Here is a 26,404-nt window from a genome sequence, read left to right on the forward strand (position 1 = left end):
TGTTGAGGACGGACCGTTCGGTGTTGGAGAGGGGGAGGTCGGGGGGGGATGGTGAACACTCGACAGGGATGGGGGTTGGGGCCGGAGGAAGGCAGGTGGGGACGAGGCGATGTGTGGTGGGGGGGTGGTGGGTGGTCAGGGGGTGGGGGGGTGAGACGGCTGTGGTGTGGGTGGGGAAGAGCAGGGGCCACACAGTTAGAGGGGGTGGGGGGTGGAGACTCAGTCGAAATGCCACTGAGGTAGACCAGGCTGGGTCGACTGGCACTAGGACCCAGTGGAGTTAAGCCCAGGAGAGTGGGAGTAAGCAGCGTGAGGGCTTCAGGCCCAGTGGAGAGTCCAGGCTCCAGGTAAGGCGACGGCTGTGGGTTGTTGGAGGGAGGTGGAGTGGCGCGGGTCAGCGGACCCGATGGTGAGAGTCCAGTGGCGCGGGTCAGCGGACCCGATGGTGAGAGTCCGGGGGCGCGGGTCAGCGGATCCGAAGGTCGGCGTCGATGGGCGGTTGAGTCGGGGTCCGCGGGCGGTGTGTGGGAGGTCCCGGTGGGCGGATAGTCGGCATGGCGGCAAGGCTCGGCCAGCCCGGGAACGCGACGAGATGAGCGGGTTGCGATGCAGCGGCCATGCTGGGAAAGCCCCGGTCCCGCGGCGATGCCCGGTAGGTCGGGGTCGGGTCCGGCGGCGATGCCCGGTAGGTCGGGGTCGGGTCCGGCGGCGATGCCCAGTAGGTCGGGTCCGGCGGCGTTATTGGGGGGGGCCAGTGAGGCGGCGGCGTTGGGTAGGCCCGGTGCGGCGATGAGGCTAGGTTGTCCCAGAGAGCGGCGAGGGTCGGAGGAATCGGCGGGGAGAAGAAAGTCCGAGTTACCGTAGCGGCAAGGCTGGGCGTCATCGGTGGGCAGGTGAGGGTCGGCGGCGGCAGCATCAACGGGGAGGTCGGTGAAGGCGGCATCCTGGTTAGTGTTGAAGGCGCTCCTCGTGGCCAAGATGGCGTCGCGGGACTCGGGCAGGCGATGCAGGGCAGAGTCGGGGCCCGGAGTCTGCGGGTGTTGCGGGTCGTCGGGAGCGGCCTGGAGGCGGGATAATTTGAGGTCCTTGGTGGAGTTCAGATGGGCCAGGAATTGTTGATTGAAGAGGTGGATCTTCCGGTGGATAAAATATAATTGGGGTCCGTTGCAGATCTGGGTTAGTGAGGCCTGAAGTTCAGGGAGTGTTGACGCGAGGTCCTGCTGGTGCCGGTGCATCGCGGCCAGGGTGGATCTCAGTGCCCGGTTGGAGAATTGCTGGGTATGCCGGTGGATGGCCAGTCGGTACCGATGGTCCGGTTGGGGTCCGAACTGGGAGGTAGGGAACTGTAGCTGGAAGCCATGGGGTATGAGATGGAGGCGCAGGCAGGCCCCGAGGAAGCAGATGTGGCTGTGGTATCGAGTCTGGGTAAGAATGTGGTCGTACAGTTGGAGGGCAGGAGGGATCACAGATGGGGGACAGTTAGAGAGGAGGTTGTGAAACTGTCTCCGGAGAGAAGAGGAGAACTTCTTCAAGGTAGGCATATCTTGAAGAGATAACGCAGTAGAGTATACACAGTGTTTAAGAGGGAACTGCAGATGCTGGAGAATCGAAGGTTACACAAAAAAGCTGGAGAAACTCAGCGGGTGCAGCAGCATCTATGGAGCGAAGGAAATAGGCAACGTTTCGGGCCGAAACCCTTCTTCAGACTGATCGGAGGCGGGGGTGGGTGGGGACAAGAAAGGGAAAAGGAGGAGTAGCCAGAAGGCTGGGGGATGGGAGGAGACAGCAGGGGGGCTGAGGAAGGGGAGGAGACAGCAAGGACTAACAAAATTGGGAGAATTCGATGTTCATGCCCCCGGGATGCAGACTCCCCAAACGGAATATGAGGTGCTGTTCCTCCAATTTCCGGTGCTGCTGCTCGCTGTGGCCATGGTGGAGACCCAGGACAGACTCCCCAAACGGAATATGAGGTGCTGTTCCTCCAATTTTGCGGTGTTTTAATTAGGTGTTAGATTGATGATCTAGTTATGAGCAGTTGGTTGGATGGTTCAAGAACCTGAAATGGTCCAAAGATAAACAATTTAATCTTCTGAAGGGGTTTAAGACCCTCACGTTTTCCAGATTATACGATCATCTAACATAAGCCTTCCATTACTGCCTTGGAGAACTTAACAAACTCTTTAATACGAAGGAAATCCTTCACCTGCCACATGAAGCAAGAACAGTATCCTTTACTCCAGGGACCACAATACTGAGCTGGGCCTTCCCAAGCTGTTAGTCCAAATACCTTCAATTGTCATCAGCAAAAGGCTGCCCATGGAACCATCTGAAGACCTCATCATCAAAACGTTATCAAAGAGAATGACACCTGGAAGTTCTCAGAGAGATCACATGCACTCAAGTGAAGCAGAAGTATTGAAGATATTAAAGAGGGAGCTGGTTATGACACAGGGATGTAGACAGTAACCTGAAAATGGTAAGCAAATTGAAGAGTGGAAGTTCTAGAAATGGGCGGACTTGTACTGCAATTATGCATTCAGAAATCATTCGAGATCATGTGTTCAAATTCCAAAATTGGATTTATGCAAATTTAGATTAATTGGTGAATGTTTGATATCAAAGGTTCAATAATGTGGATTTCAGTGCTACATTTTGGACAAGTAAAGTCAGCATCAGACAAGTAATTACTTTGAATACAATAATAACAAAAAACATGCTTACAACCGATTATATGAGGCATAGTTGGCCAATCACCACAAATCGCACATTCTTTACAGTGGATTGATAGTGTGCCGTCATTATGATGGAGATGACCTACAGGAAGAAACCACGATGAAACAACTACTTTCAGTTTTCTGGTATTAATCAGTGGCAGAAGAAATATTAAGAATTCAGCAAATCCATGCCATAACAGTTCGCGATTCATATATTCAAAGCCAACTTGGCGAACACCTTGCGGTCTGCAGAAAACAGCTCTGATTCCTAGAAGTCTTTCTGGAAAAGTAGCAAATCTACCCCTCTGAAGAAAGATGAGAAAATTCAGTAGTCCAGCAACTCTTAAAAGTCCAGTTATAAAAGTAATGGAATATTTAAATTTGTGGATAACCGACTCTGGGGAACGATTACTAAATAAATCATGGGCTCTCTCTTGCAGCCATTTCCCCCCAATGGCGAATAATGCATACCATAGCTTTTGACGTTTACTCATTGGTTTGTACTTTTGTCCCTGGGACAAATCATTTTTATATCTGATGTTCAGAAGTGCCTGACCAACTGTTGCATTTTGAGAATAGATGGTAAATCTCCATAGTAAAAATTGCAGAAATGCTCTCAGTTCTGGTTCAAAGTTTGTAAGCAGGCCAGGTTTAAAACATTGGAAACACTGGGCAAATTGGGACCAAATGAGCTGTTCTAAGGCTCTATCCAGTTCAAAAGCATCTAGCTGGCTTATTCTTAAAACTGGAGTTAGGGTATCCAAATGGTCTTCCATGGAATCCATGTTCCCATAAATGGCATCTAGTGAAAATAGAAACAAAGAGATGAAAATTTGATGCTTTACTATTATTTGAAACAGAAACTTCATTTGTTCAGGTGCAAAGACTAATGCCATAGAATAGTCATAAACAGAATGTAATATAAACAAATCGTAAAGTTGAAAATTATGTAAGACATAAGTCACCTGGTAAGTAACGTGTGAGTAAGTTACAAAGTGTTTTCTTTTTTTTGGGAGTGGTGGTTGAATGAAGAGTGTATAAGAGATTGGAAGTTGAAAATGTACATCAGTGTGCTTTTATTAATTACGCTTAGTAGAAAGTGTTAATTTTTAAAAATCACATTTTGTCCAATGTTTTCATTGTCAATTGTGTTCATTTTTTTTCACTAAACTACACTAGAAGCTAAATGGTAAGAAAGTAATTAATGAAATAAATGCAGTTTCAAATCCCCCCCAAGTACTGCCCTGAATGGGTGAAAAGCTAAGTGTATTTCAAACCCATGCTTCCCAAAAACCGAAGACTGAAGTGATCGGTGTCAAATCCTAGGTAGACAAAAGTGCTGGAGAAACTCAGCGGGTGAGGCAGCATCTATGGAGCGAAGGAATAGGCGACGTTTCGGGTCGAGACTCTACTTCAGGCTGATGTTGGGTGGGACGGGGGCGGGAAAAAGAAAGGAAATAGGCAGAGACAGCAGGCTGTGGGGAGAGCTGGGGGGGGGGGGGGGGGGGGGGGGGGGGGGGGGGGGGGGGGGGGGGGGGAAGGAAGGAGAATGCAAGGACTACCTGAAATTGGAGAAGTCAATGTTCATACCGCTGGGATGTAAACTACCCAAGCAAAATATGAGGTGCTGCTCCTCCAATTTGCAGTGGTACTCACTCTGGCCCAGGACAGAAAGGTCGGATTCTGAATGGGTGGGGGAGTTGAAGTGCGGAGCCACCGGGAGTTCAGGTTGGTTATTTCGAACTGAGCGGAGGTGTTGGGTCGAAGCGATCGACAAGCCTGAGCTTGGTCTCACCAACTGTAGAGCAGTTGGCACCTGGAACAGGGGATGCAATAGATGAAGTTGGAGGAGGTGCAGGTGAACCTCTGCCTCACTTGAAAAGACTGCTTGGATCCTTGGATGAGGTCGAGGGGTGAGGTAAAGTGACAAGTGTAGCATTTCCTGCGGTTGCAAGGAAAAGTACCAGGGAAGGGGGTGGTTTGGGTGGGAAGGGACGAAGTGACCAGGGAGTTACCGAGGGAACGGTCTCTGCGGGAAGCAGAAAGGGGAGGATTGTGACCACTCATGACGACTAATTGCTATACATCAGTAAATCAGTAATAATAGCAAACAAACCTAATAAAAGATATCTATTTACAGACATTTACCAAAATTATGCAATGATGAAGGATTTATATAGCTCCTTAACATATCCGTTTCAATAGTGTCAAATTGCTTTACAAGCAATGAAAATACTTTGAACCGCAGTCAACATTGTAACAGAAGAAACATATCAGGCAATGCAGACACGCCAACCTCCCATAAACAGCAGTATAATAAGCATGAGATGAACTGTTTCATTAACCAACGTTTAGTGAGGGATAAATATTGGCCAGGTTACCCAGTAGAACTTCTGTACTCTTTAGTTATATAAATTCACTTCTTAGTAGATTGAATCTTAATTCAGTATCTCATGCAAAACAGGGCTTTAGTTTAACATCTAATCTAAAAACCAACATCTCTGACTGGACAACACTTTTCCAGTACTGTACTGAAGTGCCAGCCTTGATGAACATTGTTTTTTTAAAATCAACCGATAATTTTAAGATTAGTCATAGTTTTACAAAATATTTGATTACTACAGGTGCACAACCTTTTATCCGGAGTTCCGGAAACCGAAAAGCTCTGAAAACCGGACATTTTTTCCAGGATGTCGTCTGTACACCAAAGCTCGCGTTTTGCGCCAAACTTGACCCGAAACGACTCATGGTCAACCCAGGTCTGTACCACTGTAGCGGCTGCCTCCTCCCCGGAGACCGGGGAGACACTTAAACATCTGTAAATCATTGCTTAAATGTTAGTCAGTTAGTTTGGAGGGCTTTTATGTGAATGGGGGGGGGGGGTGAAGGGGGAAACTTTAATTCCTAGTCCCCTACCTGGTCGGAGAGGCGGGGAGCGGGCAATGCCTTACCGGGTCGCCGTGCAGTAAGCTCCGGAGCGCTGTGGCTGCTGACTCCCAACATCGCGGAGCTGGGGCTGCGGGCGTACGGCCGCGGGCCGCGCCGGTTGTAGCTCCGACCCCAGCAACTCTACCCCTGGCTGCACGGCGCTCCAATTCCAGCGCGGCCCGCGGCCGGACGCCCGCAGCCGCAGCTCCGCGATGTTGGGAGTCGGCGGCCACAGCGCTCCGTAGCATACCGCACGGCGACCCGGTTAAGGCATTGACCGCTCCCCGCTGGTATCCCAGCGCTGCGATGCCGCCGACTCCCAACATCGCGGAGCTAGGGCTGCGGGCGTCCGGCCGCGGGCCGCGCTGCATTTGGAGCGCCGCATAAAATCCCTCCAAACTAACTGACTAACATTTAAGCAATGATTTACAATGATTCCCCGGTCTCCCGGGAAGAGGCAGCCGCTCCAGACTTTTCAAGCCGCCCGCGCTACCTACCTACCTAATCTACGCTAAAAATCTTCTTCCGAAATCCGAAAAATTCCGAAATCCGATAAATGTCTGGTCCCAAGGCTTTCGGATAAAAGGTTGTGCACCTGTATCTCGATATCCTGCACGTAAATTGAAGAAAAAGAATTTGCTGCACGTACAGTACTGTGTGCAAATACAAGAAATTCAATTTAATAGGAGTCAGTTAGCAGCAGCATAATATTTGATTCCCATTGAATATCCATGTGATATGGCAATATAAATTCCATTACTGGGACAGCCAAAGATTTAATTACTTAATTTAAAACAGTCTTCACCGCATGTTCTTGATACAAATATTTTTAAAGAAGGTTCTTAGCTAACCATTTACTTTGGCGAAAGTTGTAGAGCAAGTTAATTCAAAGCATAATAACACAAAGAAACTACATCATTAGTTTTTGTCAATATGTCAAAAGTTCTCGCACTTAGAAACAAATTAATTGCCTAAAACTAATTAACAGTTTTCTGATATTTATTCAACAAGTTATAAGGCATAGTGTGAAAATCCTACAATTAACAAGTGTATTGCATGTTTGCATGCTGTTTCTCTAAACTACACTAAGAAAATCTAATTTCCAGGTGCAAGGACCCAAGCAGTCTTTCCAGGTGAGGCAGAGGGTCTGTATTCTGAAGTGAGCCTAAACAGTTGGGAGCAATGTTTTGGCTTAAAATGGAAGGATGAGTGATGCCCAATGTTCTAAAAAACAAGAAGACAGGGGGATACAAGAACGTATTCTCTTTGAAATGTGATAAAACAAGGAGTCAGAGGAATTTAAGCATGAGAAATGTCAAGTGTGTGAGCAAATGTAGATGATGGGTGGAAGAGGTAAAAATGGGTTAAGAGATTAATACTGTTGCTGAAAAACTTGCTTGCTTTTCTCAAATGACCATTTTTCAAAGGTCAGATAGGATGTTTTAATGTCCATGCAAAAGAAGAAATCTCTGGCAATGCAGCTCAAATATTCAAATCGTTGGAGTTAAATTTGTGTTCAATTAACTGGAGTTGGCTCTTTTAAATTTCGTTCAGGGGTATTAATTGTGAATCCAGAACAGGAACCAAGGATGACACCCAGCCTTATTCACCAATACTCATACATCTCCATCCATAAAGCTAATTCAGATTAATTTAAGGGGTGGGAGATTGCAACCTTCACATGGTCCGCCCTGTTTCGACGAATGCAATCAACCCGGCGTGCACAATCAAGTAAGATCAAATAGAACAAGTTGTCCTACAACTTTAGGCTGCGCACGCCATACACAAGAAGATTAATTTAACAAAAAATGTTCTTCATCACGAATCAAATGCTTGCTATTGGTAAAAATATGAATAAAACTCATATTTAAGCTATTGTAGAAGATATGAGAAGCTACGAGAAGAATAGCACAGTGGTGCAGCAATATAGTTGCTGCCTTACCGTGTCAGAGACCCGGGTTCGATCCTAACTATGGGTGCGGTTTGCATAGAGTTTAAACGTTCTCCCTGTGACCGTGTCAGTTTTCTCCAGGTGCTCTGGTTTTCTCCCACATTCCAAAGAAATGCAAGTAAATTCTGTAATTGCTCCTGGAGTGAAGGATAAAACTGATGTATGGGTAATTGCTGGTTGGCGTCGACCCGGTGAATCAAAGGCCGGGTTTGCATGCTGTTTCTCTAAACTACACTAAGAAAATCTTATTTTCAGGTGCAAGGACCCAAGCAGTCCAGGTGAGGCAGAGGTTGACCTGCACCTCCTCCAACCTCATCTATTGGATCCGCTGTTCCACGTGTCAACTGCTCTACATCGGTGAGACCAAGCGTAGGCTTGGCGATCGCTTCGCCCAACACCTCCGCTCAGTTCGCATTAACCAACCTGATCTCCCGGCGGCTCAGCACTTCAACTCCCCCTCCTATTCCGAATCCAACCTTTCTGTCCTGGGCCAGAGTTGGTACCACCGCAAATTGGAGGAGCAGCACCTCATATTTCGCTTGGGTAGTTTATACTCCAGCGGTATGAACATTGACTTCTCCAATTTCAGGTTGTCCTTGCTTTCTCCCTCCTTCCCCTTCCCTTCCCAGCTGTCTCACATCCTACTTTCTCCGCCTCTTCCATTCTTTTTCCCGCCTCCCCCACATCAGTCTGAAGAAGGGTCTCGACCCGAAACATCGCCTATTCCTTCGCTCCATAGATGCTGCCTCAGCCCCTGAGTTTTTCCAGCATTTTTGTCTACCTTTAATCTAATTTACTAATCACTTAATGCTATGGATTTTTTTTATGTTGTCGTATTTACCTTTGGTTGTTAAATGATATTGGCATTATTGGGTGAGGACTAAATCAGTACCATGATGAAGAAATACACTCTTAGGCTAAGATTTCAACTAGTGTCACAGAAATTGTATTTTAAAGGTTTGAAACCATTGATGAGATAGAAGTAAAAGAGATTTACTGTTCAGTCCATATCTATGAAGCAAGGAAACCAATTATTGAAATTAACAATTCAATTAAATTCTCCTGGTATGAAATTCAAGGTGCTGCATAATTATTACATTTAACAATTTGAAATAATATAGCACTACATCTAAATAAAGGTGCTCAACACATTTAAATTTTCAAAGCTTCAAGCTGACATTTTGTAGGTCTTTCATGATATTCAAACCACCTCTAGGAATATTAGCAGATGAAATTGCTTACCAAGCTACTGAAGCACAGAATGTCAAAGAAATGGATTTTGTGGTGCAGGAGAGTTGAGGAAGAAAGTTTCTGGACAACAAGCAGCACCCATGCCAATGGCAGTGATGAGAAATCCGAATGAATGAGAACACTAGGATGGAAGAAAGGCAAATAACACACGTCACAGGAAAATAAATGTATATAAATAGGTATAAATTAGAGGCTTTATGGGTTTAAATTTAAAACATAACCAATGCAAACCTCAATGAAGCCTAAGGTCACCATTGTTTTTAATTTGCTTTGGGTCAAGTAATGTAGCCAGACTCTACAAGGGAGAGAAGGGTCTAGACCCAAAACGTCACCCATTCCTTCTCTCCAGAGATGCTGCCTGTCCTGCTGAGTTACTCCAGCATTTTGTGTCTACATTCTACAAGGAAGGCACATATTTAGAAAGGAAACAGTTTCATATTTTACCTACTTCTCTTCCAGCTACTTCCAGGCATTTACTTGGGTAGATTTTCTTTATAAAGAGCTGTTCCTGTCAACTCCAACATAAGCTCATAAGCTAATTGTTTTATTACCAGACTCGACCCAAACTTGACATACATATCCAGGACTTTTTAGGTTTGGGTTAGGCAGCTGGGCTTGAGTCTGTAATTAGTATTACATTTCATTTAGTATCACAATTCAATTAGTATTACATTTTAGAAATTGTATATATTCGAATCCTCAAACAATCATCAGATTTGATTGCAAGCTGCAAGTGCATTTTTAAAATGTAAACATAAGAAAGCTTGCATCAAATGTTCAAGAGTCTTATTAAAATCCTTGCAATTCATGCATAACTAATTGACTTGTCATCACTAAAACCTTGTTGCTATAACAACAAAAAAAGTTACTCATCAATTTTTAAACTTCCAGAACAATAAAAAACCATGTTTGGCAATAATCGTTAATTAATTATTCTCCCACATTATACTGAATAATTATCCACAAATTCCATGAATGAACGAAGGGCAGATATTAAATTTACTTACTATTCTACAACACGACAGCATTTATACAGGGCGCCTCATTTTCTTTTTGATCTTGTGCTTCTACAGCAAAAAGAAGATTCCTGAGAGACTGGTTCTGATCCACAATATTTTTGTTTGCAGACCATTTAAGGAACAGCAATGAGAGTTAAAGTATTTGAATGCTTCCATGTGGAATACAACCCCAATTTCAAAAGGGTGTAAGTACCATCAAGGAAAATTATTTGGTTGTTTATTAAGGTGTGTTACTTCTAGCTAGATTCATCACTTGCTACTATGGAAAAGTAATTGAATATTTTATGGCATTTAATATGTTTTTCCCTCAATGCAGTTATTGAGTAGTTAACAAATTATGAATTGTTGCAGAAATTAGCAGCCCGATTGCCAAGATCATCTCTTTCCATTGGTTTGTACCTTTAGAAAATCTCTTTTTCCCTTCCCAGAAGTACAACTATTTTAGAATTAAATCATTTTTTGGTAAAATAAAATCCCCTACTGGCTCAATGATTTATCATCAAAATAAAATTTTCAGAATGTTTACATTTCACCAACTTTTAAGTAGAATGGTAGACCTTATGTAATCTACACAAAGCAAATACAATATTTGTGGATTTCTATGTCATTTATATATCTGCATTTCAGAGCTGTAGTAACTACAAGCTCCAGCAGCAACACTGATCTTGTATATATATATATATATACGTATTTCACAACCCATATTAATTAGAACAGTAATTCACTGTGGGAACAGGAACTTCCCCAGATATATTTTTCCCTCAATGCAGTTATTGAGTAGTTTACAAATTATGAATTAATACATTTTATTTGGGAGCATATTATTGACAGGAACCTATCAATAGTAATGTGGCTATTGTCAGGAGCTTGTCAATATTAATGTAGTTATGATTTAGAGATCACACAAATGTACGGCAGTCAGAACGACGTTTCCCACAGGCTTCTATCAATAGCTACATTTCTATTGACAAGCTCCCAGGATGTACTTGGGGATCTATTACCATCAGAGTTTTCTGTCAATAGTTTTTCCTTTAAAAAAAAACACATTTAAATTTTCAAAGCTTCAAGCTTTGGAAAAGTCAGTTTTCTGACATTTTGTAGGTCTTTCACGATATTCAAACCACATAAACAACCAGTGATTTCAGCAGATTTATGTAGGAAAAATAAGCACTTCTTGAGGTTATTGATGGTATTAAGCCAAAGATTCGGCTGACAGAATAGTTGTTACAGAAACTACACTGCCTAGACAGGCACTGCTTACCATCCATACAAATTCCATCAATTCCATGTGTTAGATGGAAATGCAGATGCTGGTTTATACAACATGCTGGAGTAACTCAGTGGGATAGGCAGCCACCTTGATTTCAAGAAGGAAACAAACAATAAAGATGCATTGTTGAAATTGTGTCAAATATTATTGTGATATAAAAAGTTCATAAATTATAGGAGTAGAATTAGGCCATTCGGCCCATCGAGTCCACCCTCAGGGCTCGAAATTAACGGTTGCCCGGGGGCCAATGGCAACTTACAGCCTTGCTGGGCAACCTAAAAGCCATGCCATTTTGCACGGCTTGGCAAGCAACCGGGACACCTGCCTGCCATCCGTGTCCGGGTCTCAGCTCTCGGCGCTAGCTCACAGGTCTCCGCTCTGTTCTAACTCTCGGCTCTAGCTCTCGGCTCTCCGCTAGCTCTCGGGTCTCCGCTCGGTGCTCGCTCTCGGCGTTAGCTCTCGGCTCGGGTCGCGAGTCTCCGCTCGGCCGAGCACATCATCGGCCGTGGCTGTGCGCATGTGCGGCCCTGCACATGCGCACTGCCATGGCAACTGGTCGGCGTCAGCCACTTTCTCACCCCCTTTGCATTGTGGGAGCTCTGGCCGCCATTGCTGTCCAGTCGCTGCCTCACTGCGACCGCTGAAAAACAATGCAGAATCACTCCCTGGAGCTGCAGTAACTCCCCGGAGTAACTTGCTTCTTGGTTTCGTGATCCTCCAAAAATATTCGAAATGGAATTTAAATTGGTGGACCCACCACCACCAAACTCCAAACTCTGAAACAGTCTATGGCATTTTATCTGTTTATTTATTGTGTGTATATATATGGTCTATAGTATATAGACACACTGAACCTTTATCTCCTGTTCTGTATTATGTTTACATATTCTGTTGTGCTGCAGCAAGCAAGAATTTCACTGCCCTATCTGGGACACATGACAATAAAACTCTCTTGACTCTTGGCTTGTACTTAAGCAAAAAAGGGTTCTTGGGGAAAAAAAAGCTACCTTAAATTTAGTTGCGTTTGGTTGGTACCTATGGTAGGGTGAAGACTATTCCATGCTTCAATTGCGCGGGGGAACTCCATGGAGCAGCCAGCATCTCTGGATTGAAAAGATTGGGTGACGTTTCAGGTAGAAACCCTCCTTTACATTTCCTCTGGTTTTAGTGTTTTTAGTTTAATTTAAAGATACAGCATAGAAACAGGCCCTTCGGCCCACCGACCACCCGTACTCTAGTTCTATCCCACACATTAGCGACGTAAGTCAAGAGTGTTTTATTCTCTCGCATCCCAGTTAGAACAATGAAATACTTACTTGCAGCAGCACAACAGAATATGTAAACATAGTACTCTGTAAATAATGTTATAAACGAGAAAACAAACCTCCTTACAGACAGCTCCCATATTCAGGATCAATTCCAGGTCTCTGGCAATTTTAGGCAGCAAATTTATGGCCAATGTTCTGCCCCAATAGCCTTGAACTGAATTAAAACATACAGTAGCTGTAAAAGGGGACATAGCGTCACTTAGAGATTTAAGGCTGAAAATTGATAGGTTTTTTTTAGTAACCAAAGTTATCAACGTATAATTTTTTGTGTGTTGGAAAATACTTGTGGACTTGCTGCCTCACACACCAAATATCTGTGTTCGATCCTGTTCTCGGGCACTGTCTGTGTTGAATTTGCACATTCTCCCTGCAAGCGTGTGGGTTTCCTCCCACATCCCAAAGATGCATTGGCATTTGTAGGTTAACTTGTCTCTGTAAAATTGCCCCTAATGTGCAGGGAATGGATGAGGAAGGTGGGATAACAGAACTTGTGTGAATGAGTAGCCGAAAATGCTGGAGAAACTCAGCAGGTGAGGCAGCATCTATGGAGCGAAGGAAATAGGCGATGTTTTGGGTCGAGACCCTTCTGCAGACTGATGTCGTGAGGGATGGGGGACGGGAAAAAGAAAGGACGAGGCGGAGACAGTAGGCTGTGGAAGAGCTGGGAATGGGAGGGGAAGGAGGGAGAAAGCAAGGACTACCTGAAATTGGAGAAGCCAATGTTCATACCGCTGGGGTGTAAACTACCCAAGCAAAATACGAGGTGCTATTCCTCCAATTTGCGGTGGGCCTCACTCTGGCCATGGAGGAGGCCCAGGACAGAAAGGTCGGATTCGGAATGGGAGGGGATGTTGAAGTGCTGAGCCACCGGGAGATCAGGTTGGTTATTGCGAACTGAGTGGAGGTGTTGTGTGAAGCGATTGCCAAGCCTGCGCTTGGTCTCACCGAGGTTGATCATATGCTGAATAACCATATTTTTGTTTGTAATTGGAAAGAGATAACAGAAATTGCATTCATTGCAATGTGTAAAAAGAATTGAGATACTGTATTATAATTTTGCTGCATGTCATTGTGGTATATCATGTCTTGATTGGTGAATATGTTTAGTTTGTGACTTTATTTGAAGCAGAAATAATATGTGAATGCTTCATTGACCATAATTCCGACTGGTAACTACGCACTTCGTCCGAGCACATTATCACACGCGTCATGCAAGCCATCTTAAATGACCACCTAAACTGTGATTTGGCAACCTAAAAAGCAGCCGAGGTTGCCCGGCTGGCAACAGGGAAAAAAAGTTAAGTGAGAGCCCTGACCCTGCCATTCAATCATGGCTGATCTCTCCCATTTACCTGCCTTCTCCCTAAAAACCTTGACCCCCATTCTAATCAAGAATTTGTCTATAGCTGCCTTAAACATATCCACTGACTTCGCCTCAAAAGCCCTCTGTGGCAATGAGTTACACATATTAACTACCCTCCTCACCCCCTTTCTAAAAGAGTGCCCTTTAATGCTGAGGCTATGACCTATGTTCCTAGACTCTCACACCTGTGGAAACATCCTTTCCACATCCACTAAGCCTTTCATTATTCTGTAAGTTTCAATGAGGTCCCCCCCCCCTCAACCTTCTAAACTCCAGCGAGTAGAGGCCCAGTACTATCAAACACGCATCATATGCTAACCTACTCATTCCTGGAGTATGAATTTAGGGACAGTTTTTTCCAACTTCAGCTTCAACAAAGGTAATTTAAAGGTGACCTATTGTTTTCAATCATCGATTAAATATGGATATTAACAGACTTGAAGGTGTATGCAATAGTTTAATTTTATTGATGCAATGAGCATGATCACTCCATGAAATTTTACATAGTTATAGATTAAAAAAACTGTAAAAAGCAGATTCCCAGAATTGATCCTTCCAGCATTTTCATAATTTCTTTAATAGTTAAATACCCTAAATGCCAAAATATTCTACTTACTCCAAATATTTTCTGTTTATTCACTAATCCTTCACGAATAAGAACCCTAATTGTAAGAGATCCCATTTTGTACAACTTTGTGCAACTTTCTGAATACCTTCTGAAAATTCAGATACATCCTGTCCATTGGACTCCCACGACTACCCTGCCATACGCATTCTTGAAAAAAAATCTCCAAAAGGATTTTAATCGCATAACATATGAACTTTGTCCAAATAAATTGTGATTTGCCAAATGATCTGCAATGATATCTGACATAACCACTGCAACCATCCACATGAAACAGCCTTCTCTCGTCAACTCTATCTAAATACCAAATACCTGCTCCAATGAGAACCATTTCATTATACCTGTCTTTGTACAGAAATGCAAAACCTCAACTTTCTTAAGGGGTTGGACAGGCTAGATGCAGGAAGATTGTTCCCGATGTTGGGGAAGTCCAGGACAAGGGGTCACAGCTTAAGGATAAGGGGGAAATCCTTTAAAACTGAGATGAGAACTTTTTTCACACAGAGAGTGGTGAATCTCTGGAACTCTCTGCCACAGAGGGTAGTTGAGGCCAGTTCATTGGCTATATTTAAGAGGGAGTTAGATGTGGCCCTTGTGGCCAAGGGGATCAGAGGGTATGGAGAGAAGGCAGGTACGGGATACTGAGTTGGATGATCAGCCATGATCATATTGAATGGCGGTGCAGGCTCGAAGGGCCGAATGGCCCTACTCCTGCACCTAATTTCTATGTTTCTATGTTTCCCAATGGTTCTATGATTCTCTCTGCAGCCTTGTGGCTCATAGGAGTTGTTAAAACTTTCATAACCCATACACTTTTATTTCACCAGTCAAATTCTCAGAACAGAATTTAGGAATCATCATCTTCTCAGTTCTAACACTGACTGGTCTCTCAATATAAATATTTTCCTTTTAAACTAAGTGAAGCATTATTGTTACTCATATATGTTAACAAGCATAGGTAGTTGTTTATGTGATGTTTCTACAGCCATCAACCTAGATTTTGCATTAATAAGCTACTTGTGTTGACCTTCGTTTCCTTGGGCAACAGAGAATAACTACAAAATGTTCTTGTTAAAAGTTTAATTCAGAAACCCTAAATTTGCTGTCAGTGGTTCTTCATATCTTATTTAGGTGAACTGTTTAGTCCTCTCAGATACAATCAAGCAGATATCAGATGAACTAATATGAAATTAAGCTTTTGGCAAATAAAAGGTCTGACTGTAAAATGTGTTTTAATAACTCGTTATCAACAGTAAAAAAAATATAATTATGCATTTGTTGTTATTTCCTTGCATGAATATCTCAAAACTTGGGATCCAAAATAACATATTTGAATCATTAGAGTACTCCACTCTTTAATTACCATTAATTACCATATTGAATTACTTGAAGCTTGATTTCCAGTCTATGTGTTTGGATGCCGAGGCAGCTTAAGACGCCACGAAGTGTATTCTTCAACTGATAACCAACTGTTCTCAGAAATAGGACATATCCCTTAAATCCTGCAGTGCTTGTTTCTGGTCAGTGTGAAATGTAGCAGTTTACCAAAGACTATAAATTAGCCAAACATTGAACATTTTTAGTAGAGAAAAAAAAGACAGAGTGCTGGAATAACTCAATGGGTCAGGCAGGATAGGCAATGTTTCGGATCAGGATCCTGCTTCAGATTAATTGTTGGGGGGGGGGGGGGGGGGGGGGGGGGGGGGGGGGGAAACATTCATAGAAACGTGAGAAAAGAGATGAGGGGTGGACAAGGCGTACCAAGAGATAGATAGATACAAATAAAGGTGGGTGGGGTTATTGGCAGATGGGTGGACAAAGGCGAGAGATGAGATGATGGGTGTGAGATAAAGAGAAAAGAGGAATAAATTGTGAAGCTAGAGAAAGGGGGCGGTTTAGTGAGAGAAATCGGTTCACATCCGGTGGGGCACAGGGAAGAGACGGGGAGAAACAAGGAGGGTGGGTGAATTTGGAGAATTCAAAGTTCATTCCAATGGGTTATAAACTACCCAAGCAGGATATGAGGTGCAGTTCCTGCAGTTTGCATGCGGCCTCATTCTGCTAATGGAGGATGCCCAGGACTAAAAGATTGGTATGAGAATGGGCAGTAGAGAGACCTGGCCTTATTCTTTTCTTCCACATAGAAATCATTTTTCTTTAATTGCATTTTATACATAGCATCAATCTCTTCACATACACTTTTTGATCTGCTCATTTTCTTTTGGGAATTTGTCTAATCTATACAAGGATGACCCTTTATAATTAAATTATATTAAAATTATATTTGCAATTGCAATCCTTGGACGTTTTCACTTTAATCTAGATTCATTCAGGTGACACTAGATCTGAATGTTATCCCTCTTGGTTTGACCTGACTATGTCTTTAAAGGCATTCCACATTGCAGTTGTTTTGTTATATCACTCCATTGCACATTTCCAGCATTTACACTAAGATTGCATATATGTTTATACAAAAGTTGTCTGCTTTGATTACGAGGAATTCAACAAGAGCTTGGAGACTAAGTCTATTTGCGCATGCAATAATTAAAATAAATTGCATCTACTAATCTGAAATACAAAAAATGAAAGAACTTTTTTAATTCTCCCTCCAAGTTAAAATATCAAAGTTTCCAAATTCTGCTTATTGAAAATAAATGTGAAAGGAATTGAATATCAACTAACAGATGTCCTTGTCAAGAGCCAAAATTAATTTATATAATCTGGTTATTAGAATACCAGAATAATGACAAAATCCGGAACAGTAACAAAATACTGCAACATTTAAAAGTGGAGTAAAATTATATATTTATTGTAAAGAATAATATGTATGCTTTCTATATGAAGGCTAGGAATGAGTAGCTCAACTGGGAATGGAGGTTTCAAAATATTTGTTTAAGAAAAAATAATAGCTGAATCCTATTACTATAATTTTCTCAAGTATCGTCACTATTTCACAGCAATACTCTGGGGAGTCTGAAAATTGATAATGTTCTCACTATTTTCTCCAGGTGGAAAATATTATACAAATTATCTGGCTGGAGGCAAATTGTGCTATTACCCATGCAAACCCTAGTAGAACACAATCTGGTCATTAGAAAATTACTATTACTTTTTTCCTGCTCACAACTAACAAGGCATTTCATGGGTAAAAGAAAATTGACAACAAATTGTCAGGAGAACTGCCTCCTGGAATAGTCTGAAGAAGGGTCTCGACCCGAAGCGTCACCCATTCCTTCTCTCCAGAGATGCTGCCTGTCCTGCTGAGTTACTCCAGCTTTTTAGGTCTATCTTGGAATATATCAATTGCTTCTAACAACTTTAGAGTAAAAAAAGTATGACTTCTCAAGCCAATCCAAAGGCATTTAAGAGAAAAGTGACTTCAATGCTCAACATGAATAATGGGACCAGTGGGCCAGGAAAATGAACCTGAGTATTTCAAGATTTTAACGGAGATGGAAGACTAAGTGACTGGTTGGAAAATGTTAAATAACTTAGAGAGAATGGAGAAAACAAAAATAGAAGTAATCTGGTCACAGAAAAAAGGGCTTTTTTTATAACTTTAGTTTCCGTACTGCAATCCCGTATAAACCATTTCTCATTCCAAAAATTCCCCATTCTCATGTTCTTGTTACTAAAGCACAATTCCTGTTACAAACCTTATACCTCAAACACCTTTGGTTGTTCTCTCCCAAACAGATTATATTTTCAATGTTTCCCGCTCATTACGAAGCCTCTGATAATATTGCATTACTTCTCTGATTATATTATAGTGAATTAGTTGGAAAAGTTCAGTAAAAGTACTACAATGGGTAAGCATAATCCCAGTTAAGTACAAATGTATAGGAATAATACAATGAAACAATATACAGGAGTCACCATGTTTTGACACAACTTTTCAATATCAAGATTCAAGTCTGAAAGTTATTTTAAATGTAGAGTTCCTAACTTCACCATAAAGACCCATTGTCCTGGTGGTGTTGCAGGGTCGGCCTGGTCAAGCAAAGATGGTGTCCTCCACCATTGCGTGCTGTTGCAGGCGTGTCCAATCCGTACACTCAGCCTCTTGGAACACACCCAATTCAATCAGGCCCCAGGTTGCTGCTGGGCCTTTAGTGGCCCACTTCACCGATGTTTCAATCTAAAGACATCGACCCTTGCCTCAGCTGGCCAGTTCAGTCTTCGTGCCCTGGGGGCGTCTTCTGCAGCGGACCTCAAAGCATCCAGAGCGTTTTGAGGGCACAAGAGGTAAGACTCCAATCCGCTTACCGGCACCTTTGTTTCTCTATATCTGCCGCCGCTGCCATCTTGAATCTTAACATTTGCAGTTGACCACCTCTGGCGATCCGGCACTGGCCACAACTCTCTCTTCACCCTCCTCTCTTGTATGAGCAGGACTCAGCGGGTTGCCGTAGCAGTGGGTGTGCCAGTACTGCTGCAGGGGGAAGGCGAGGCACGACCTCCAATCAATTATAGCCTTCCATTCACAATCTTGCACTCATTTGCATTGTCTGTTTTCTGCATTTCTCTTCCTGTCACTGCATCTTTTTTCAGTTTTCAAACTGCTCCATCAAAATCTCTCCAAGCAATCATTCTTATTCCTGATATCTTTTACTTGCTCAGTATTTGGTCACAACCACAGTCTGAAAACTATCTTGGTATGTAGTCTGACCTAAATTAAATTATTTTAATTTATAAATTTCAAATTACTAAATTTTAAATGCCTTTGAATTGGCTTGAGAGAAGTCAGACTTGTTTTACTCTAAAGTTGTTAGAATCAATTAATATATTCCAGGATAGACATAAAAAGCTGGAGTAACTCAGCCGGTGTCCTCTCCAGTGATTGTTAAATCTCAAAATGTAGGTTTTGGTTCATTATTGTCACATGTACCAAGGTATAATGACAAGCTTTATTTTGTGTGCTACCCAAACAGATCAGATATACCACACATAGATACAATCAGTTCAAATTCAAGTACAATAGATAGAGCAAAAGGGAAGTTATATAGTGCTGAATATAGTTCTCAGCATTGTAGTGCATCAGTTCCTTAGACAAAGTCCACTGTCCTCAATGGGGCAAAGACGGATGGAACAGTACCAGAGCTTATGGAAGGACCATTCAGAAGACTGACAATGGTGGGGAAGACGCTGTTCCTGACTGAGTCTGAAGGTGCACGCTTTCAAGCTTCCGTACCTTCTGCTGGACGGGAGCTGGGAAAAGAAGGTACACTTCCAAGGCGAGTTAAGTGTAGAGGTGTCAACGGTGGGAAGTCTGTGTGTGTGATGTACTGGGTTACATTAAAAAACTGCATTTTTTTTCCAGTTTTGGGCAAAGTTGTTCCCAAGGCAAGCTGTGATGCAACCCGACACTATGGTTTCTATGGTGCGTCTGTTGAAGTTTGTAAGTGTTACTGGAGACAAGCCAAATTTCCTCAGTCTCCTCAAATATTTAAACATTTAGACATTTAAAGGAGATATTAGGGAAAGAAGGCAAAGTCTCCTGGTGAGAAATAGTAAGATGACCCTGTATTAAATAAAAAACTATTATGAAAGAACAAAACATTTCAGTTATCAATCAATTCATTCATATACTACAGTGCCCTCCATACAGTTTGGGACAAAGAGTCATCATTAATTTATTTGCCTCTGTACTCCACAATTTGTGATTTGCTATTTTTTTTTAAATCGCACGTGGTTAAAGTGCACGTTGTGAGATCTTATTAAAGGGTATTTTCAAACATTTTGATTTCACCATGCAGAAATTACAGCTGTGTTTATACATAGTCCCTCCATTTCAGGGCACCATAATGTTTGGGACACATCAATGTTATGTAAATGAAAGTAGTCATGTATAGAAACATAGAAACAGAAATTAGGTGCAGGAGTAGGCCATTCGGCCCTTCGAGCCTGCACCACCATTTAATATGATCATGGCTGATCATCCAACTCAGTATCCTGTACCTGCCTTCTCTCCATACCCTCTGATCCCCTTGGCCACAAGGGCCACATCTAACTCCCTCTTAAATATAGCCAATGAACTGGCCTCAACTACCCTCTGTGGCAGAGAGTTCCAGAGATTCACCACTCTCTGTGTGAAAAAAGTTCTCCTCATCTCGGTTTTAAAGGATTTCCCCCTTATCCTTAAGCTGTGACCCCTTGTCCTGGACTTCCCCAACATCGGGAACAATCTTCCTGCATCTAGCCTGTCCAACCCCTTAAGAATTTTGTAAGTTTCTATAAGATCCCCTCTCAATCTCCTAAATTCTAGAGAGTATTTTGTTACATTTCCTTTGCATGCAATAACTGCTTGATGTCTGCGATTCATGGACAACACCAATTGCCGGGTGTCGTCTCAAGTGATGCTGTGCCTGGCCTGTGTTGCAGCCATCTTTTATGCCTGTTTTGGGGGCTAGTTCCCTTCAGTTTTCTCTTCGGCATATAAAAGGCATGCTCAATTGGGATCAGATCAGGTGATTGACTTGGCCACTCAAGAATTTAACATTTTTTAGCTTGGGATCATTGTCTTGCTGTAGAATGAACAGCTGGCCAATGAGTTTTGAGGCATTTGATTGGTCCTCAACACGAGGACCAAAGTTGTGCCAATGAAAGTCAAAGAAGCCATTATGAGACTGAGAAACAAGAATAAAACTGTTAGAGACATCAGCCAAACCTTAGGCTTACCAAAATCAACAGTTTGGAACATCATTAGGAAGGAAGAGAGCACTGGTGAGCTTACTAATTACAAAGGGACTGGCAGGCCAAGGAAGATTTCCACAGCTGATGACAGAAGAATTCTCTCTATAATAAAGAAAAATCCCCAAACACCTGTCCGACAGATCAGAAACACTCTTCAGGCGTCAGGTGTGGCACTGTATAGTGAAAATGTGCTCTACTGCCTTCTTTACAGCCAAGACAAAGTGTAGATTAGCTGACATAGTCTCTACTTCTCTCACATCGATCTTCACCCAAAACGTCCTCTGGCCATTTCCCACCACAGATGCAACCTATTGTTATTTGGTTAACAATGTCTAATGTTTGCATAATTATCTATTATTTTTAAGAAAATAAACTTCAATGTCATCACTTACATAATTTACCAAAAAATGCAAGGTTAATAACATTGATAAGACACAAAATGCTGGAGTAACTCAGCAGGACAAGGCAGCATCTCAGGAGTGAAGGTATGAGGGACGTTTCAGGTCGAGACCCTTCTTCAGTGAGAGCCAGGGGCGAAGTAAATTAGATATGGAAAGGTAAGGTGTGAAAACCACAGATCAAAGTAGACGATGTTCAGGGATATGTAGAATGGTTCATTATTGGCTGAGGGGAAGCTGACGAAGCATAAAAACAGTAAAATTATTCAGGAGGACAGTGAGTGAGCTAGTCAGAGAACGTGGGGTGGAGAAAGAGGGAAAGCAATAGTTACTTGAAGTTAGATAAGTCCAAGCGAAATCGGAGGTGCTGTTCCACTAATTTGGGCTGGGCCTCACTCTTGACAGTGGAGGAGGGCCAGGACAGAAAGGTCGGTGTGGGAATGGGAGGGGGTGTTGAAGTGTTTAGCAACCGGGAGATCACTATTGATATGTAATGAAAACCGCATGTTGCAAAACAGATTTGTGACAAACATTGTACGGCAGATAGGCCTTGGATTAATTTAACGTTCTTTTTCATTGAGAATCAGACAATCGCTGAGGCCTTCCGTGCACCAGCGAGATGGAGCAAGTTGTGTCAAGAAGGTAAATTGCATATGCTCTGAAATGCACCTACAAGACATCAGACAAGTGTTTACGGTTTGCAAGGACGTTACCTGCTGCTGCCGACGCCGCGGGAAGGCGAGCCGCACTTTGGAATTCTCGCGGAGCAAGCCAGAAGCTCGCGGAGGTCACGTGCGCGTCGGTTTGCATATGTAAACACCGGCGGTCGCAGAACGAGTGCTTGGTGACCTTTGGCATTAAATGTCACCCAATTAACGCAAAACTTGCCCCTTTTCTTGCTTTATTTCTTCTGTATTGGCTGTGAATTGCTTCCCCAAATGCAGGCGGCGGCGGCGGCGGCGGCGGCGGCAGTGACGCATTCAAGTTTAGAGCGCGGCTTCTCGAGCGGCCTTGTGCACGGGCGAGCGCGCGGAAGCGGCTGTCTGTCGCGCGACGGGGGGCGGTGGGGTTCCGTTGGATTGGAAGCTGCGTTTAAAACGTCGGAGCGCGACCCCGGTGCGGTGGGACGTTCGGTGCGTTTGCACCGCCCTGGCGGAACTGGGTGCACGGAGGATATGTGCGTTTGCACCCTCCCGGTTTAGTTGGGTATACGGGGGTAGGTGCATTCAAAGTTGGGTATACGGGGGTAGGTACATTCAAAGTTTATAGAGCTCCTCTAGTATATTTGGGTACATTTGCACCGCCCTGGTGGAGCTGGATGTACGGAGGTCGGTGGGTTTGCACCGTTCGGCAGAGCTGGATGCACGGGGGTCGGGACATTTGCGTCACCCAACTCTGCACGCTGTGTACATGGAGGTCGGTGCTTTTGCACCGCTCGGCAGAGCTGGGTTCATGGGGGTCGGTGTGTTTGCACTTCTATGGCAGAGCTGGGTACATTGAGGTCGGTGGGTTGGCACTACTATGGCAGAGCTGGGTGCATGGAGGTCGATGTGTTTGCACCACCCCGGCAGAGCCGGGTACATGGAGGTCGGTGCATTGACGGAGCTGGATATATGGAGGATGTGTGCAGCAGGTTGGACGCCAGCGCCGGCTGCTCTGACCAAAGATCTTATAGCGCTTTCGCTGTAAGATCTTTGGCTCTGACACTGGGCTGATGAATAATATACGTGGTGGCGCCGCGGGCATTGTTGCGCCTGGAGAATGCGCTAGTGGCAGTTTGTGGCGGGACCTCCACCTTCTGGGAGCGGGAGGCAGGACCAAAGATCTTATAGCGAAGTTGGGCAGGACATCGCCGTTTTCACCTAAGACGGGAGGCAGGGAAAACATGAAGCACTTGTTGAATGAGTTTAAAGGCTTGTACGAGGGAAAATTGAGACACTTGGGGAATAAAGATGAAAGCAAAGACACTCTAAAGGTGAGCGGTCAGTTAAACGGGAATAAATTTGTAATAAACGAAGTTCCAAATGTGTCTTAATTTATTATTTTAGGGAAATATACTTTTGAAAGGTTTAAAGTCATTTTGTTTTAGCACAACAAATTCCACTGAACAACCGGAGCTGCCATCTCTGAGATTAGCCAAATTTCAGAAACTATTAGAAAATTAACTGTTAAAAAACGTTATCAACGAGTTTCAACTACAGTTCTTTGGCTTATTTGGTTGATGTGTCGTTCAACCCTTCCAGCTCACGCTTGGATTTTAAAATGTTATTTTTTAATCACTTTATTCCAAATTCACCTCTATTTACTCGTTTAAGATTGATTGGTTTCCAATATATTTTTCTTCGGTTTAAAGCATATTTGCTTCCATACCATTGATGCCTCCGCCCCCCCCCAGTCCTGTTGGAAATTGACCATGAAATCCAATTTCTTCAATGCCCTCATTGAAAATTACCATCGCCAGGACTTCTGCTTTAGGGAAGGGATCGAAAGATTGTTAAATCCTGAGCTTATTGAAATTATTTACATTAGTCTTATTTTTTACCAAACTTTATATCTAACTCGCCTATTACACCTTGGTCTTGTAAAGTGTTTGTTACATTTGGGGATCTGTTCTTTTCAATAAAAATGAGTGTTGAGAAGTACTTTTGGATATTTTTGTTTGACTACATGAAACTCAAATGCATTAAACTAAGGACGTTTTTAGACTGGGGGAGGGGGAGTATTCATTTGTAATGACAGAGAGAAAAGAGTGAAATAATGTACTTGGGTAGAAAGAATAAGGTGAAGCAATATAAATCTGAAACAAAGCATGAATGGCTCCGACACATACTTTGAAGTTCTATTGTGAGGACTATTCCTTGCAGTGGACTGCACTAGTGAAACACATGCAAGGGAAGAGATAGGCAATGGTTTTGCAACTTCCAAAGCAGATATATTTCATCTAAGTTTTGCAATTTGAGAAACTCGAGACAATAAAGTAGCGATTCTCTGTCATTTCCAAGTATTCTTTGGTTATCTGAATTGTGTTAACGAAGGTAGGTTAGGTTGGGCGATCAGGACTTCATGCTTGGCTTAGGAGAGGGCCATTCAGTAGACTGTTAACAGCTGGAGAGAAGTTGTTCCTGAATATCGTGGTACATGCTTTCAAGCTTTTTTATCTTCTACTTGATGGGAGCAGGCCAGGTAATAAAGGGTGTGCGAAGGAACTGCAGATGCTGGTTTATACTGAAGGTGGGCACAAAATACTGGAGTAACTCAGCGGGTCAGGCAGTATCTCTGCCTGACACGCTGAGTTACTCGAGCAGTTTATGTCTTTCTAGGGTATATAGAATCCTTGACTGTGTTAGCTGTTTTCACAAGGCAGGATGGTGTCTCTCGAGAAGTTTTTATGAGTTGTGGGAGAAATGCAAAACTTTCTTAGTCTTCTGAGGAAGTATAGCCGTTGGTGCACTTTCTTGGCCATAGCGTCTTTATGGTTGGTCCAGGAAAATTGCTGGTGATATTTACGCCTAGGTACTTAAAGACATCAACCTCCTCCTTCTTGGTACCTTTGATGACTGGGATCATGTACACCTAGTTTACTGAAGTCATTACATAGCTCCATCTTGCTGACATTGAAGGAAAGGTTGTTGTGTTGACCCCATATACGAAGCACTCTGTCTCCTTCCTGTACTTGGTATTCAATGCAAGAAGTCTGATAGGCAAGTCAGATGAATTTAAGGCAGAGGTAGATACATGTGACTTAGATATTCTAGCTATTACTGAAACGTGTCTGTGCAACGGACAAGACTGCAGTTAATGTTCTGGAGTACAAATACAAAAGTGGGAGTTTGAGGTGCTGGCAAGAGAAGAGGGGGAATTGCATTTTTGATATGCGAGAAAATCATTGGCACTACTTAGGATGGGCACATTTGTAGTCACTATAGGCCCCCTCCAATAATCAACACAAAGTAGAGGAGGAAATATGTAAGAAGAGCACAGATAGCTGCGTGAATAATAAGATTGAAATAGTGAGGGAATATCGTCTGGGACTGCCATAATTTTAAGGAAATGGATGGGATTTGTTAAGTGTGTTCAAGAAATTGTTCTCAATCAATATGTAGTTGTCTTTTGAAGATGGAGCAAAACTCGACCTCTTTGGAAATAAGGCAGGGCAAGTGACTGAAGTGTGAGTAGGGGAGCACTTTGGCTCTTGTCACTATAATTCTATGTGGTTTAAAATAGCTACAAATTGATGGGACTGATCCAAAGTTAAATTTGTAAGTTGGGAAAAGGCCTATTTTGATGGTCTTCTTCGTGCGTATGGTGTGCACAGCCTAAAGTTGTAGGACAACTTGTTCTATTTGATTGTGCATGCCGGGTTGATTGCATTTGTCGAAACAGGGCGGACCATGTGAAGGTTGCAACCTTCCACCCCATTTTGATGGTATTCGATAGGAACTTCCAAATGTTGATTGTTGTAGGTTTTTATCAGGTAAACGGACTCCTGGCAAGTGGGAAGCTTTTAAAATGAGATAATAACTTTTAAAAGCTTTAGGTACAGCATGCTACTATTAGTGAATAGAGAAAGGCCTGGATAAAGTGGATGTGGAAAGGATGCTTCCACTAGTGGGAGAGTCCAGGACCAGAGGCCATTGCCTCAGAATAAAAACCTTTAAAAGCAAGATGAGGAGGAATTTATTTATGGAGGGTAATGAAGCTGTTGAGTTCATTGCCAGAGAAGACAGTGGAGGCCAAGTCAATTGATTTGGGCAGAGATTGACAGATTCTTGTTTAGTACGGGTGTCGGGGGTTATGGAGAGAAAGCAGGAGAATGGGATTGCGAGGGAAAGATAGGTCAGCTATGATTGAATGGCAGATTGAA

The 26,404-nt window shown here is 43.1% G+C and overlaps 2 protein-coding genes across 13 annotated transcripts in view; one reads left to right on the forward strand and one right to left on the reverse strand.

Annotated features, from left to right (window-relative positions):
- Positions 1–1,803: 1,803 nt before the first annotated feature.
- Positions 1,804–22,520, reverse strand: pex2 (peroxisomal biogenesis factor 2). Of its 6 annotated transcripts, none has more exons than XM_055634528.1 (3): positions 22,254–22,393; positions 8,836–8,965; positions 1,868–3,516 (listed from the first exon to the last, which is right to left on the reverse strand). In XM_055634528.1, exon 3 carries the CDS (start codon positions 3,497–3,499, stop codon positions 2,591–2,593), a length of 909 nt encoding a protein of 302 aa, XP_055490503.1. In that variant the 5' UTR covers positions 3,500–3,516; positions 8,836–8,965; positions 22,254–22,393; the 3' UTR covers positions 1,868–2,590. The 6 variants fall into 6 exon arrangements, with proteins under 6 accessions (XP_055490500.1, XP_055490501.1, XP_055490506.1 ...); XM_055634527.1 differs by lacking the exon at positions 22,254–22,393 and adding an exon at positions 9,852–9,913; XM_055634530.1 differs by lacking the exon at positions 22,254–22,393 and adding an exon at positions 9,289–9,307.
- Positions 22,521–22,611: 91 nt separating this feature from the next.
- The window catches only part of LOC129696527 (putative leucine-rich repeat-containing protein DDB_G0290503), a 402,087-nt gene continuing 398,294 nt past the window's right edge, over positions 22,612–26,404 (forward strand). For 5 of the 7 annotated variants that reach the window (XM_055634521.1, XM_055634520.1, XM_055634518.1 and 2 more), the window contains exon 1: positions 22,793–23,515. In XM_055634521.1, coding sequence (XP_055490496.1) covers positions 23,255–23,515 — 261 coding nt within the window. In that variant the 5' untranslated portion in view covers positions 22,793–23,254. The other 2 variants (XM_055634522.1, XM_055634523.1) reach the window with 2 other exon arrangements.

Source organism: Leucoraja erinacea, chromosome 4, assembly GCF_028641065.1.
Source record: "Leucoraja erinacea ecotype New England chromosome 4, Leri_hhj_1, whole genome shotgun sequence".
Taxonomy (NCBI): domain Eukaryota; kingdom Metazoa; phylum Chordata; class Chondrichthyes; order Rajiformes; family Rajidae; genus Leucoraja; species Leucoraja erinaceus.

What these genes read in the sequence shown, in the direction of transcription:
- pex2 (XM_055634525.1), bottom strand. Translation starts at nt 4,653, where the DNA reads ATGCTACACTTGTCACTTTACCTCACCCCTCGACCTCATCCAAGGATC. An exon ending in CCTTTCTGTCCTGGGCCAGA is followed by an intron (nt 3,517 to 4,370) that starts GTGAGTACCACT and finishes TATTTTCACTAG; the next exon opens with ATGCCATTTATGGGAACATG.